Source organism: Trematomus bernacchii, unplaced genomic scaffold (assembly GCF_902827165.1).
Source record: "Trematomus bernacchii unplaced genomic scaffold, fTreBer1.1, whole genome shotgun sequence".
In the NCBI taxonomy this organism is placed as follows: Eukaryota; Metazoa; Chordata; class Actinopteri; order Perciformes; family Nototheniidae; genus Trematomus; species Trematomus bernacchii.
The window spans coordinates 17,492,764-17,506,562 of record NW_022987739.1 but is presented as its reverse complement, the minus strand read 5'-3'; the positions used below and the strand labels follow the sequence as shown (position 1 = coordinate 17,506,562).

General features: G+C 40.9%; 1 protein-coding gene across 1 annotated transcript; it reads left to right on the top strand.

Moving 5' to 3' along the window:
- Positions 1-1,951: 1,951 nt before the first annotated feature.
- On the top strand, positions 1,952-13,292 carry LOC117495124 (fibronectin type III domain-containing protein 7-like). The gene is made up of 14 exons (XM_034146229.1): positions 1,952-2,117; positions 2,285-2,297; positions 2,458-2,718; positions 4,202-4,462; positions 5,237-5,500; positions 6,567-6,830; positions 8,733-8,987; positions 9,059-9,316; positions 9,636-9,890; positions 10,226-10,480; positions 11,072-11,332; positions 11,617-11,646; positions 12,128-12,164; positions 12,641-13,292. Exons 1-13 carry the CDS (start codon positions 2,073-2,075, stop codon positions 12,157-12,159), a joined length of 2,454 nt encoding a protein of 817 aa, XP_034002120.1. The 5' UTR covers positions 1,952-2,072; the 3' UTR covers positions 12,160-12,164; positions 12,641-13,292.
- The last annotated feature ends 507 nt before the right edge of the window (positions 13,293-13,799 follow it).

Sequence of the window (13,799 nt, the reverse complement as noted above, 5' to 3'; positions counted from 1 at the left end):
AAACGTATGTGGTAAATTGCCAAAGTGCTTTGTTTTGAACGTTCATCAGTATTATAATCAAAAAGAGAAATATGAACGTTAGTTTTTACTGAAATGATCAAATAAAGTCAACATTTCAGTCTTTACTAAGCTGTGTGGGGTTTGTTCAACTTTTAAAAAGATGTTTGAATGGTGATATACACAGTGATAGATGTTAAGGACTAACGTTTATAATAAATACATTTGTATTGCTTTTAAGATCTTTTCATAGTTCATACAATCATACGTATTGGGATCATTTGTATTAATGTGGACCGGAGGGAGAGGGTGACGAGCATAAGTTTCACTTTCCTTTTTTATTTCAATTCCAACTTTGGTCATGAAGAATGTTTCTCTGTTGTCCCCGTTCATAAAGCATAAAACAACAGCATCAGAGCACGGTGCAGAGTTTACAGTAGTCCCTCGTTCTTATTAAACATCCCTGTTGTAGTCCACTGTATAGAAAACTGTAGTTTCCATAGTTTCCCCACCGCAGCAGGCGCACATTTATGACCTCCGCTGGCGCATCATAAACACGTCGGATAGTGAAAGTGCAGTCGGATTCTCTAAAGTACCGCAGTCTCTTCTCCTAAATCCTTTTGAATTCTCCTATCCACTATCCCTTAACCCCGTGACGTTTCACTCCGAGGTCAAGGAATAGACGATAGGGTTAGAACTTAGGAGCTGTTTTTTTGGAGTATTCGACCGCAACCGAGGCTATAGAGAATTCGAACGGCACTTATCATGGCTGCCACTGAGGGACTTCCGGGTCATTTCACTCCGTTAGGAAGGTTCCTAAGCTAAATGAGCCTCGTCTCAATACCCCTCCTCGACTCCTCCTTTCCCTCACTCGCGTCCCTTCCTTGCGTCTTAGCTCCGCCTCCGTAAGATGCGAGCGAGAGACACGAGGAGGTGACGCGAGGACAGAGGAGTCCTCAGGTATTAATTGGGATGTCCTCGTTCACTCAAACGTCACTCTTAAACGACGTCTGTTAATGATGACATGTGCACAGCTGTATCCCCTCTCATTGGGTTTAACTGAATAACCCCTTAGAACCGGCCCATTTATTGTTAAATATGTATTTAAATGATAAAGCTTTCTCTTTTTAGTCAAGGAATTCAATGTATGATGGTTGGTCCTGCTTTTGTGTTCCGTTTTGGTGTAAAATGTACATTTCAATAAAATTATAATTATAATAATGTGAAAGCCTTTACTCTGAACATGTGTGTCCTGTAGATCCCCACATTTACCACAAACCCACATTCAGGACTGTGCATTTTAAATAATTGAACTTCTGAATATCTTAACACAAAACAAAACAAATAATTGTTATTTATCAAGATCTAGCCATTTATGAAATAGCTTTCTTAATAGCTATGTTTTAGTGACGTTCAAGATCATTAAACATGACTTAAATTGTTAGTATAACCTTAAGAAATGAATTGCACATAATAATTCCCACGGAGCTGTGAGCACTTATACATTTATGTGACGCTTTTCCACTCATTCTTCCAGTTCTCCGTTTTCCTGTGTTGAAATCGACCAGCTGTGAAGGTGGGGGCGGGGCTTTTATATGCGAGTAGTGAAAACACTTCCGCGTAGTCTGCTCTCGTGTATCCTCCCTTTCGTCTCCTCCCTCACCCCTCCTCCCTCACCCCTCCTCGACTCCTACGTGTGCATTTCAGCTATTGGGACGTCCTTCAAAATGGCGTGTCTTGATCGATTTCCGGGTCAAGTCCCGGAGGAGGGGAAGAGAGGAGTCGAGGAGGGGTATTGGGATGAGGCTACAGACTATTCGACCGCAACCACGGTCCCATGGAGGTCCACCGGAAGGGGAGGGACTTCGCCTCTCTATTACGCTGCTTCACTGTGACTGGTCAATTGCTTCAGTGGGAGGGACCAAATGCAGCTATTTATACCAGCACAGACACCAGGTATGTTTAGAAAAAGGTGAAACCTTGAAGCGTGAAGCGTGAAGCGTGAAGCGTGAAGCATTTAAATCCAACAGAAGCTGCATAGTGTGAGGAGAGAATACATTTTACTTCAAGAAAAGATGAAGTGGCCAGTGATTTTTGTCTTGCTGAACATATGCTCACAGGTAAAGTAATGGACTAACATGTGTTATAGTAATTTTGCTTATTTCATTTCAGGCTCAGAAATCCTATTTTTAAAAAGGAGTGATACAATGTTACAGTCAAGTAGTAGAAACTTGAATTTCATATAAAACCATAACCGTTTTTATTAATTTCTTATCTACATTTGCAGGCTGCAGCACAAGGTATGTATTTTATATTTTACCATAACTACACTGCAGATGGTATTATCATTTTCATATGAGAATGAAAGGGCACAAAATATTGATGGTATATGTATCTGTAAATGAATCAATTTCTCAGGGTGTAAAAAAGTAGGCTACTATAAAGATGCTCTCTCATCAGATATCGAAGTATCCGTGTTCTCTGCAACATCGAAGAGCGCGATTCTCAGATGGACCGGGGTCCACGGAGCCAGCTCATACAAGGTCATCGCCGCCCCCAAGAACTCCCCAGGCAGCCCCGTTGGTTATGCCTTGTTTGGTCCAAACACAGTGATGGGCACCATCAACTCTCTGTCCCCAAACATCATGTATACATTCACAGTTGCAGCTCTGGATAATGATCAAGAGATACTAAACAATGGAACTATCGATTCTTCCTCAGGTGAGGTAACGTTCTGGTGCATGTGTTTTAGTTAAGTTAGTACAGTAGGCCTACCGTTTTATTCTGTGATATTCGGGCAAACTAATTATGCATATATATATATATATATATATATATATATATATATATATATATATATATATATACACACAAAAGTATTGGGACACTCCTTAATCATTGAATACAGGTGTTTCATTCAGTCCCATTGCCACAGGTGTATCAAATCAAGCACCTAGCCCTGCAGTCTGCCTTTACAAACATTTGTGAAAGAATGGGTCGTTCTAAAGCACTTTATAAATGTAATTTATTATTAAAGAGCTCACTGAATTCGAACGTGGTACTGGAATATGCCACCGTTGCAACAAGTCAGTTCGTGAAATGTCTTCTTTCGTAGATATTCCACGATCAACTAAGTTCTATTATTGCAAAGTCTAAGCGTTTAGGAACCACAGTAACTCACGTAAAGACCACGTAAAGTTACAGAGCAAGGTCTCCGAGTGCTGAGGCGCAGAGTGCTTAAAAGTCGCCAAAGCTCTGCTGACTCAATAACTACGGAGTTCCAAACCAGCTCTGGCATTAATATCAGCACCCAACGGTGCTGCCACTGGACTCTGGAGCAGTGGAAACGTGTTCTGTGGAGTGACGAAACACGCTTCTCTATCAGGCAGTCTGATGGACGAGTCTGGGTTTGGCGAATGCCAGGAGAACGTTACCTCCCGGACTGCATTGTGCCAACTGTAAAGTTTGAGGGATAATGCTATGGGGTTGTTTTTCTGGGGATTCTTAATGTTTCATCTTACCAAGTCATTTTGGACAATTCTATGCTTCCAACTTTTGTGGAAACAGTTAGGGGAAGGCCCTTTTCTGTTCCAGCATGACTGTGCCCCAGTGCACAAAGCATGGTCCATAAAGGCCTGGTTGGATGAGTTTGGTGTGGAAGAATTTGACTGGCCTGCACAGAGCCCTGACTTGAACACCTTTTGGGATGAACTAGAATGGAGATTCTCCAAAATCTTGTAGAAAGCCTTTCCAGAAATTAATATAGCTGCGAAGGGGGGGACCAACTTCATATTAATGCCCAAGAATTTGGAATGGGATGTCATAAAAGCTCCTGTAGGTGGCCCAATACTTTTGTCTATATAGTGTATGTGTATACACATTACAGTCAGAATGTTTTTTAAACATTTGTTATCTGAATAACTAATGTAACGTGTACATTTAAACGCTTACATGGTACTTTGATGATGAGCAGAGGAGCACAGAAGAGTCACTGTTAGTTCCTCATGATTTAAATAAGCCTTTCTTTAAGCAAATCATTTTATTTTTATTACATTCAGAATTCAAATTGACGTACTGTTGCAGACACAAAATAGTTTGCCCTGAAATCTGTGGGTAAAAAGATGGATTGCATTGCCAACTATTGCTGAGAAGGTGGAGGAAGGTGGAGTATCTCGTCAAACTGTATTTCTTGTGAATCTTTTAGCTCCTGAGGTGATGGATCCCCTCCGGACAGTGAAGTCGAAGGACAGCAAGACTTTTATGGTGTCTTTCAGCTTGAAGACAGGGGTGACATCTTACATCATACGATTGCAGAATCCCAACCGCTTCATCAGAGAAAACATCGTGTTTTCCTCCCCCGCTGAGATTGAGTCCCTCGAACCGTACACAGAGTACTCACTCAGCATCATGTCTGTGAACAGTGGAGGCCAGAGCCAGCCATCTTCCTCTGTGACTGCAAAGACAGGTACTGTTGTAGTGTTTGTGTCCATAATTCAAGATTGAGAAACAAAACCTCAAATGTATTCAGTGGGTAAACAAATAACACCCAAGGGCTGGATTATCTGTAGCAATGAGTCACATATTCAGGAAGAAACGATATGTGCTGTTCTTCTCAGTCTCCATACCCTGTAGAAGTCACTTGATCTCCTTCATTGTCATTGTTTTTGTTTGCCGTTTGCCATTATTCACCTCTGATTTAATTTCGCTTCCTTGAATGTAGGTTTCTTTATATGTAAGATTGAGAATAACTACACTCGAGGTGGATTTATTTATACATCCACCATTTTTCGAAATGATAACAGACGCTTTCCACTCGCATGTTTGAAACTAAAAACAACTTTTTTACATCTAAATTTAAACATGTGAGAATGATTGCTCACTTATTCAGAAACATGAAAACTATGATTTTCATTTTTTAGTATGTGCATAAAATGCTGTGAAGGGGCTGTACTTGGGTGCAGCCCACATTCTGACATCACTGCTTGGATGACTACTGACAATAAAAAATAAATAAATAAAAAAATGTGATTCACAAAAAAGTAAGAGCTTGACTAGGACTTAACTGCTGTAAAACATACCAGAAACATGACTCAAGATATGTATTCCCTTAAGACTTGGCTTCAAAAGCATACATCTTAAATGACTAAGTAAGCAACAATCAAAGTCAAGAGAAACATATTTACTCAAAGTACAGTCGCCCTAATCGCTTCAAAATGTTAAACTTTGTCCCCCTCCACAGTGTTGCCCCCTCCTCAGCTCTCCGCCTCCTCTCCCAGCAACGACAGCATCACTGTGTCCTGGGCTCCTGTTGCCAACGCTGTCCAGTACAGCCTGTCTCTGTACAAGTCTGGCTGGAACACCACCATCATCAAGCACAACACTTCCAACACCAATTGGATCGTCTCCGGCCTGGATATTGGCTCAGTCTACGTCATAAAGGGTTTCGCCTGGGACCCCGAGGGCCGCCAGGGAGAGGACAGTCTGTACATCAACCAGATGACAAGTAAGCGTGCACCGAGCCTCTTTTCTGTGTGTGTATATGGAAATACCCATGATTGCTCCTATAAGTATATAGAGTCCATGTGCCTTTTTTATTTGATCATGTAAGAAATATTATACGTGTAGTGATAAGAGAAAATATTAACTAGGCATGCAATTTTAAATAAACTTGTCACAGAACTTTTCATGTTATATTGGGTTTTTATAAGTATTACATGTTACTTGTTAGACGCTTTTATCCAAAGCGACTTACATACTCAATACTGTGGGCAATCCCCACAGGAGCAATTTGGGGTGAAGTGTCTTGCCCAGGGACACAACGACATGCTGACTGCAGCGGGGTTTGAACCTGTGACCCCCTGATCCGAATACCAACGCTCTATCCACTGCACCACACGCCTCCTCCACACAAAAAAAGTTTTTGCTTTTCAGAAACATTTAACCTCTTCACAGTGTAATATATAATAGTGGAGCCTAAAACATGACTTTAAGACACAGAATATTGTGTAAAAACATATCTTCAAATGATTATCATGGGATGTAGCCGATATAAGCTACAAAAAACATAACTGAAGTTGTTTGAAATAGTATTAAAACCCTTTGTTTCATAAAGGAAACTACTCCATTTAAGAAGTCCTACATTTGAACTTGGGCGACTCCTAGTGGTGGTATTCAAAAAGACACATAGGTAGCACTGGTCTTCTCTGGAGTGTCTTATTTGTCCACAAAGACTTATGCCATCACAAGAATACAAAAACTGTACAAATAGAACTAGTTATAAAGCCATGTTCAAATAACTAAATAAGTGTTGACATGTAAACAGTCATTTGATGCTGAAATAGTGGGTCTCTGTGTTGGTTTGAACTATATAAAATATTTTCAACCTCAGGCTGTGACATCTATATCTAAGAACGGCAGCCATCTGATGAATACAGTATTATTAGTAATAACATTTTCCTCACGAAACATTACTGGTAAGATTAATTTAGAAACTATTATACTACTCTACTCCTCATAGTGTGTTTTTATGTGTACTTTTATCTAATGCATCATTGGGCATGTTTTCACAGGACCTCCTGTGCCATCTATTGCCAATTTCTCCATGGTGATAAATAACGGTTTGGCCGGTATCTCGGTGTCCTGGGAACGGGATGAGGGGGTCTTTGGGTCCCTCCAGTACCATGTGATGAGCGACCAGAACCTCACCTGTAACTCCACATCCAGCTCCTGCACCCTGTCTCCAGTGGGCTGCGGAGAGGTACACACCGTCCGGGTCAGCACCTCCGACGAGGCCGGGCCCAGCGACCCATCCGGCCCCGTGGTGTTCATCACCTGTGAGTATTAGACTACATTTAGTTCCGATCACACTTGTGAACTATCTGTTTGTAATAGGGCACCGTAGACATATAATAATGCAAGGAGTATTGGATTAATCACAAGACACTGTATTAGGTATAAGTGTTGGTTGGTTGGTAGTTATTTAGTTCATTACATCTTATTTAGCATCACTTTTATCCAAAGTTACTTAGACTTCGATCCCATAAATGTGACTACAGCAGGGGTATTCAACTAAAATTCAACGAGGTCCAGTTAGAGAAAATCTCACCATTCAAAGGTCCGGAACATCAAAATGTCTAAGTTGCTTTATGAATTAGTGTGATATATATTGAAGTAGCTTTATCAACGTTTGCATGTAATCAACAACCAAATAAAGAAAGTACAATTCAAAAACGACAATTTATTGTCAATTAACATTGAACTATACTGTGGATATGTGTAATGTTCCTCTCTGGCTGCATTTTAAAAAATAAAATAGGAGAAAATAAATAAAATAGCTTTTGAAAATATGTGCATCTTAAAAGTGCTTAATTTTAGATAAATAAAATAAAGTGTAGCAGCAGCTTGAGTTTCCCTTTTTCTTTGTTAACCGTTTCTCATCATGACTTAACAGTTTCAGCCGATTATAGAACAATATCAGTCTTTACACATCATAACAATTGAACAGTTTTAAAGTTTCTCTTTCTTTCCCTCTTATATTGCAGTCCCTCACTAACTTTTTTTTAATTCAGTGCGAGAATTGAGCTCGAGCTTGTCCTGCCAGGAGTTTAAATCTGGGCTGAAATGGTGTCAGGGCCATTCTCATACACACATGCAGGTGCTCATTGGTTAGCCTCGGTTAGCCTGCCCTGGAACGATATTTAGTTTTAATTTTGATCCTGGTGGACTGATCATATTGGGCTCTGAGACTGCTTATTTTTTGTGACCTCAGTTCTGACTTGAGAGGGAATGTTTGGTCAAACACTTTGTGTTTTGTCTCATAGTGGCGTTTTGGCACTTTTAATGAGCGCCACGGTCTCTGAACAAATGAGACACACTGGTTCTGTGTTCCCAGTGGGCAGGATGAACATGAATGAGTCCACTCAGGGTTAAAAGCTCTGTTCTCACTGTCCACTTTCCTCTTCTTGGAGAGCACCATGTGTAATTATTTGTCTCTCCCTGTCTGCCGCTAACACGCCTGTTCACTCTCCTCTCCGCTTCTCTCCCTGTATCGCTAATTATTCTCTTCACTCACTTTCCTCTCCGCTTCTCTCTGCCGCTCTCTCGTCTCTCTTCTTCTGTGTTTCTCTCCCTGTATCGCTCACTCGTCTCTTTCGCCCTCTGCCGGCAGCGGTTAAAATAGAATCGCCCCGTCAAAATTGAAATCCCCTATTAATGTATTGATTATAGGTCCGGGTCCGTATAGGTCGGCGTCTGGGTTCGGATCCGGACCGCGGTCCGCCTGTTGCCGACCCCTGGACTACAGGATCAATTTGAACCACTGATCCTTCCATTAATGGATTATCAAAATTGATTAATTTTAAAGTTGACAAATCTATTAATCTTTGCATATTTATGATCTGTTTACGAGACAGCTATAAGATAATTCGATCTCCACATTCTCTTCAAACATAAAATACATAAAAAGCTTTTTCTTCCCATCAGAAGAATTCTTAATTTTCTCATCAATTTAATAGATAAATCTAATATAAAATAAAACCGATACTTTGAACATACACTTCGCTACAAGAGTTAAGATTACATTTAGTTGTTTAATGAGAAAAACATTATATACGTAGAATTCTAGCATTAACACATTAGTGCTAGATATGGATAAAAAAAAGATGGCAGCATTAGTTTGCTCTGAAAACCTCTGTCATTAAAATATGACTAAACTCTCTGCTGTCCTGTCCGGTCAGTCCCCTGCCCCCCACAGTCTCTGGCTGTTGTGGAGTCGACAGAAGGAAGCTGCACGCTGACCTGGGACGCGGTGACTCACGTCGACAGCTACACAGCATTCATCAAGAGAGGAGACGGTGCAGAGGAGAGCTGCAACACCACCAGCAGGAACTGCACCTACAACTGCACATGTGGCCACACATACCTGATGTCTGTGATGGCCTTCAACCAGGCTGGCAGCAGTCCTGAAGGACAGGTTCTCAACTACACCACCTGTAAGTAGCCACTGAGGGACAGATTTGAATTCATGATGTTCTGTGTATCACACCCCCTGTGTGTCTTTCAGTGCCCTGTTGTCCAGAGGGTGTATCCGTCTCCGCCGTGAGCACTGACACGTTTGAGATCACGTGGACGGCCTCTCGGGGGGCAGAGCTGTACCAGACTCGAGCTGCAGACAGTTCAGAGGTCATCCTGTGTAACGACACGGCTCCGGTGTGCGCCCTCTCTGACCTCAGCTGCGACAGTTCCTACAGCGTGGTGGTGACACCCTGCAACGACATCAACGGATGCAACCGGGCATGCAAAGCTCACACACAAAGCACAGGTATGAAACGTGTGCCCACATGTATCCAGCAAATATCCAGTTACATTTTTAAGTTGTAACGTTTTCCACTTTATTTCATTTTCAGATTTCCCATTAAACAGCAGTAAAACATCAGTTAAAAGTTTTGAATGACTTCAAATGCTTGATATCTAATATTATTAACTAGACTGGTCATCAGAGAGCTATACAGTATCTTTTAAAACTACACATAGGCCTACAGCCACTTCATTAATTTCACATCCATTCCTCATGTACTATATGTGGAGTAGTCTCAAAGGTTTGATCATACTCTCAATTCCTCTTCTCCTCCACCCGTCAGCTCCATGCATGCCGATGAATCTGATGTTGACTCGGAGAAACTCCTCCTGCTTCAGTGTCAGCTGGACTGCAAACAACAGGCTTGCTAATTACACCGTGACAGCGTCGGGAGATGACGGCACACGCACCTGCAACACCGACGGAAACAGCTGCGACATCACTGACCTTCCTTGTGGCTCTAACTTTGAAGTCAGCGTCATAGCAACCAGCCCCGCAGGCTTGGGTTTACCCAGCTACTCTGAATTTTCGGAAACAGGTGAGTGGTCAAAAGTTGATTGAACCATTTTAATATAAAGCACAGGCAGGAATTAAAAACAACAATATAATAGCATGCTAGTGACGTGTAGCGCCACCTACAGCCTCAAGAACACCTTCAGGGTTCCTCAGCATGGAATACCAATACGAACACAGATATATTTGTAATAAAAACTGATTTCTTAGTTAATATCAAGCTGTCTTTTGCTCTTTTCTGCTGTAACAAATGTAAATGTCCCCTCTGTGGGACGAATATAGGTATTCTGATTCTGATTTTGATACAGATGGTAGTTTTGTGTTCCAACCCTAAACCACATTTATCATCCTCTTCTACAGGACCGTGCTGCCCGGTGGATCTGACAGTGGATCAGGTGACGCAGGCAATGAGCAATGTGTCATGGTCTCCCGCTAAAGGGGCGCATACATTCATCACTTCCCTAACATCAACGCGTGGTCATGCCCACTGCCACACGATGGACCCCCACTGCCTCATGGGATGCATCACCTGTGGGACCAACTACACCGTCACCATGGAGGCGATCAGCCACAGCGGGCGCCAGTCAAACTGCTCCTATGAGGGCTTCTCGTCCAGTAAGTGATTGGGATTTCTACCAATGAAAAGAAAATACTTTGCAATTGTAGTTTATCTACCAGAAAGCACTGACATGACACTTTTATCATTAAAAAAAAAAGAAGCAATACATATCTAAGACGATTGTTTATGGTATGTATCTATATAAAAGTAGGAATCTGTTAATAATTTTCAATAAAATTGGATTTGAAACACTTTTTATATTTATTTGTACAAAAGGGGTTCTCAACTTTTTGTAGTTCTTTTTTAAGATTACAAAAAAAAAAAAACTAGAAATAGTTTTGAAAGCCTACTTCTATTAATCTAACCATTTAGCATTATCTTCGTGGCCCAATAGATGGCGCTCTGACACCCACACAAAACAGAGTGCATACCCTTTTTGTAAAACAACACAACACACTTTAAATTCAAAGCCATTTCTTGACTGCTTTGTTCATGTGCGTCAGGATTAACATTTGACAGATCGGTGAAATATATGTTCCAAAAATTAAAACAATTTTTGTCATGCTCTCTTTGAATGGGCTGGTTATCTTTCTGACATTAAAGCCACTGCAGAAACCTCACTTCATCTCTCTCTCTCTCTCCCTCAGGTGCCTGCTGTCCATCAGGCGTCCGGCTCTATGGGATGGCCCACAGCTCTCTGCGGGTGCACTGGCGCGGTGCTGGCAGCAGCCACAGCTACGTCACAGAGCTGGTGGGCAGCAGGAACAACTACACCTGCACCACCTCCCCCGGGGAGAGCAGCTGTGATGTTCCCAACATCCAGTGTGGGGATGTCTACACTGTGGTGGTGGCTCCGCTCACACCAGAGGGCAGCAAAGTCCTCTTCTGCGCCCAGAGGATCTACTCAGGTAGGATTGTGACATCTCTCTCAGTTGTTTATGATGATAAATAATATAGGAATTTAGTTTGGAGCTAATGTGTCCTTTTGTTTGTTATATTAAAAGTTAACCCTCTGTTTATGCTCTTAACAGAAAAGTTTTAGCACTAGTGCTTTTCTGTATTCGGGAGCACAACAGTAGTAAAGACGATTCAAGCACCACAGGACAAAAAAGGTGGCATAGCTGAATCATTAAAAAAATGATTGACAACATTTTGACTGAATTTCAATCTTTTTTTTCCCCTGCCCTCTCAGTCTCTTGCGCAGGCAGCAACCTTGGTACAGGTGAGTGTTATAATATGCAAAAATATATTTATAACTCTATTTTAAAGGTGGGCTAGGTAAGTTTGAGAAACCGGCTCGAGATATACTTTTTGTTATATTCCATGGAATGCTCTTAACATCCCGATAGCAATGAATATCTTAAGTGCTTTGACAAAAAATCCATAAAATGTCATCTGTGGAAGCCGTAATACTGTAAAAACTACGACCAATCATTTTAGCCGGCCCGGCTAAAATAACTAGATGGCCTACCTGCCTGTCAGCCTTTTATCTGTGCACACACTTATCTCGTGCCCTCATTGGTCATGTGCACGTTCGTGTGTGTTGGAGGATGGGCTCTAAGGAAGTAGCAGATTTTTTCCGGTTGTGTATTTTCAAATTCTAGCGCACTTGAGCTGGTTTCTCCAAAATTACCTACCCCACCTTTAAGAAGTTAAATTATTTTTATTTTTCTCTAATGTCATTTCAACCTGTTATTCTGCAGTGATATACAGAGGAAAGAGAAGCGTGGACTAGCTATGGTAAGTAAAAATACGACAATTATACAGAAATATATTGCGTCTCACCTGTAGTGGAAGCTGTACATAGCAGCAACTGCTATAGTGGTTGAATAAGAAGCAAGCAAAGTTATGTGAAGCCAGTGAGCTTGCCTCTTTGAGACCAGCTTTTAAACTTCACAATATAATTAACAATATGTGACGAAGCAAGCTAAAAGATGACCTTTTATGAAAACACCAATATTAAAGCAACACAGGCACGACATGAAATTTGAACAGAAACAAAACTCTGATATTGATATCTCTTACAGTAAGACATAATCAAGTATATTATACATGTTCAGCTATAATGATGATTCCCTCTGCTGGTCACAATAAAACATTATTTTGATCAAAATCTGAAAACTTTGACTTGACACTCTCCTGTTATAAGATGTAACGATTTACTTGATGAATATACATTTCTTCAAACTGAATGTGACTGAATCTCTTCTCCACAGACGCAATACCTCCATCTTCCTTTTTCTCCTCTTCCTCCTTCATCAGTCCCGCACCACTGCAATAAAGCTAACTCGTGGATGAATAGAAGAACGACTTGCCTGCACTGGACAACATGCCTGTGTGTTGTCCAGTGGTGATAGTGAAATCATTTTAATAATACATTTTAATGTGTTTTTTATGTCTGTATCACTGATAAAACAATACCCCTCTATTCCGTAAACGATCTTGATCAAGCACTCTAAGAGAGTGCATATTTTTGCTGCTCATAATAATTATCATGAGGCAAAATTCACAATGTGGACATGAAAAATGTTAAAAGTACCTCATGAACAAATCACCATATTGACAAAAAGATCAATTGGCAAAAGAGTAACAGTGCCCAAGCAGACCTTGAAGAATATTTTACCCCTTCATTTTCTGAATAATTGATTGGATGGTTGGCCAAAAAGTAAATAATAATTGTAGGACCGGCCCCAAGTAGGAAGCCTCCTGAGGATGAGTGGCGGACGGTGTCTGTGTCACCTCATCATGTGTTCTCAGGATGAATTCAACTGTTTGTGATATGTGTCTCTGTTGTGAAAACCTGATTCATAGATCAGTAAATAAATAATTCCGAGCATCATTTCTGTGATGTGTGGTTTATTTTGCCCATAGATTTGTGCTTCAAAATCTTGTTTTTATGCTGTTTGGTGCCAAATTGTGGCAGACCATAACTAGTGTACCTACTCCAATACTTTTAACTTCCCTCGGTTTGTTTGATAACTTTTGAATATACATTTAACTACAAGGTATTATTTATATTTAATAAGATCAGCTTCAGATCTATCCATCAGATTCAATTATAATACAATATATATTATACCGAAACGGGCCTTTATATAATGAGGTCTTTTACTTATCTTGTTTGTCAGTAGTGTTCACATTACTTTCTATCTTTCTTACCTAAAAGAATAGTGAACAAATTGTTACCCGGCCACACTTTGGACATTTTCTTTTCCTGCTACAAAGAAAGTTGTCCGGCAGGAAGTCCTTTTGTGTCGTGTCTGTGTGCTTTTGGCAAGTTTTCATAACTGGTCTAAATGCTCAGACACCTTGGTGAAAATTAATCCTAGTTGTAAATCAGGCACATTTGCTTCAGTGTGTTGTTCTGACCCCCAG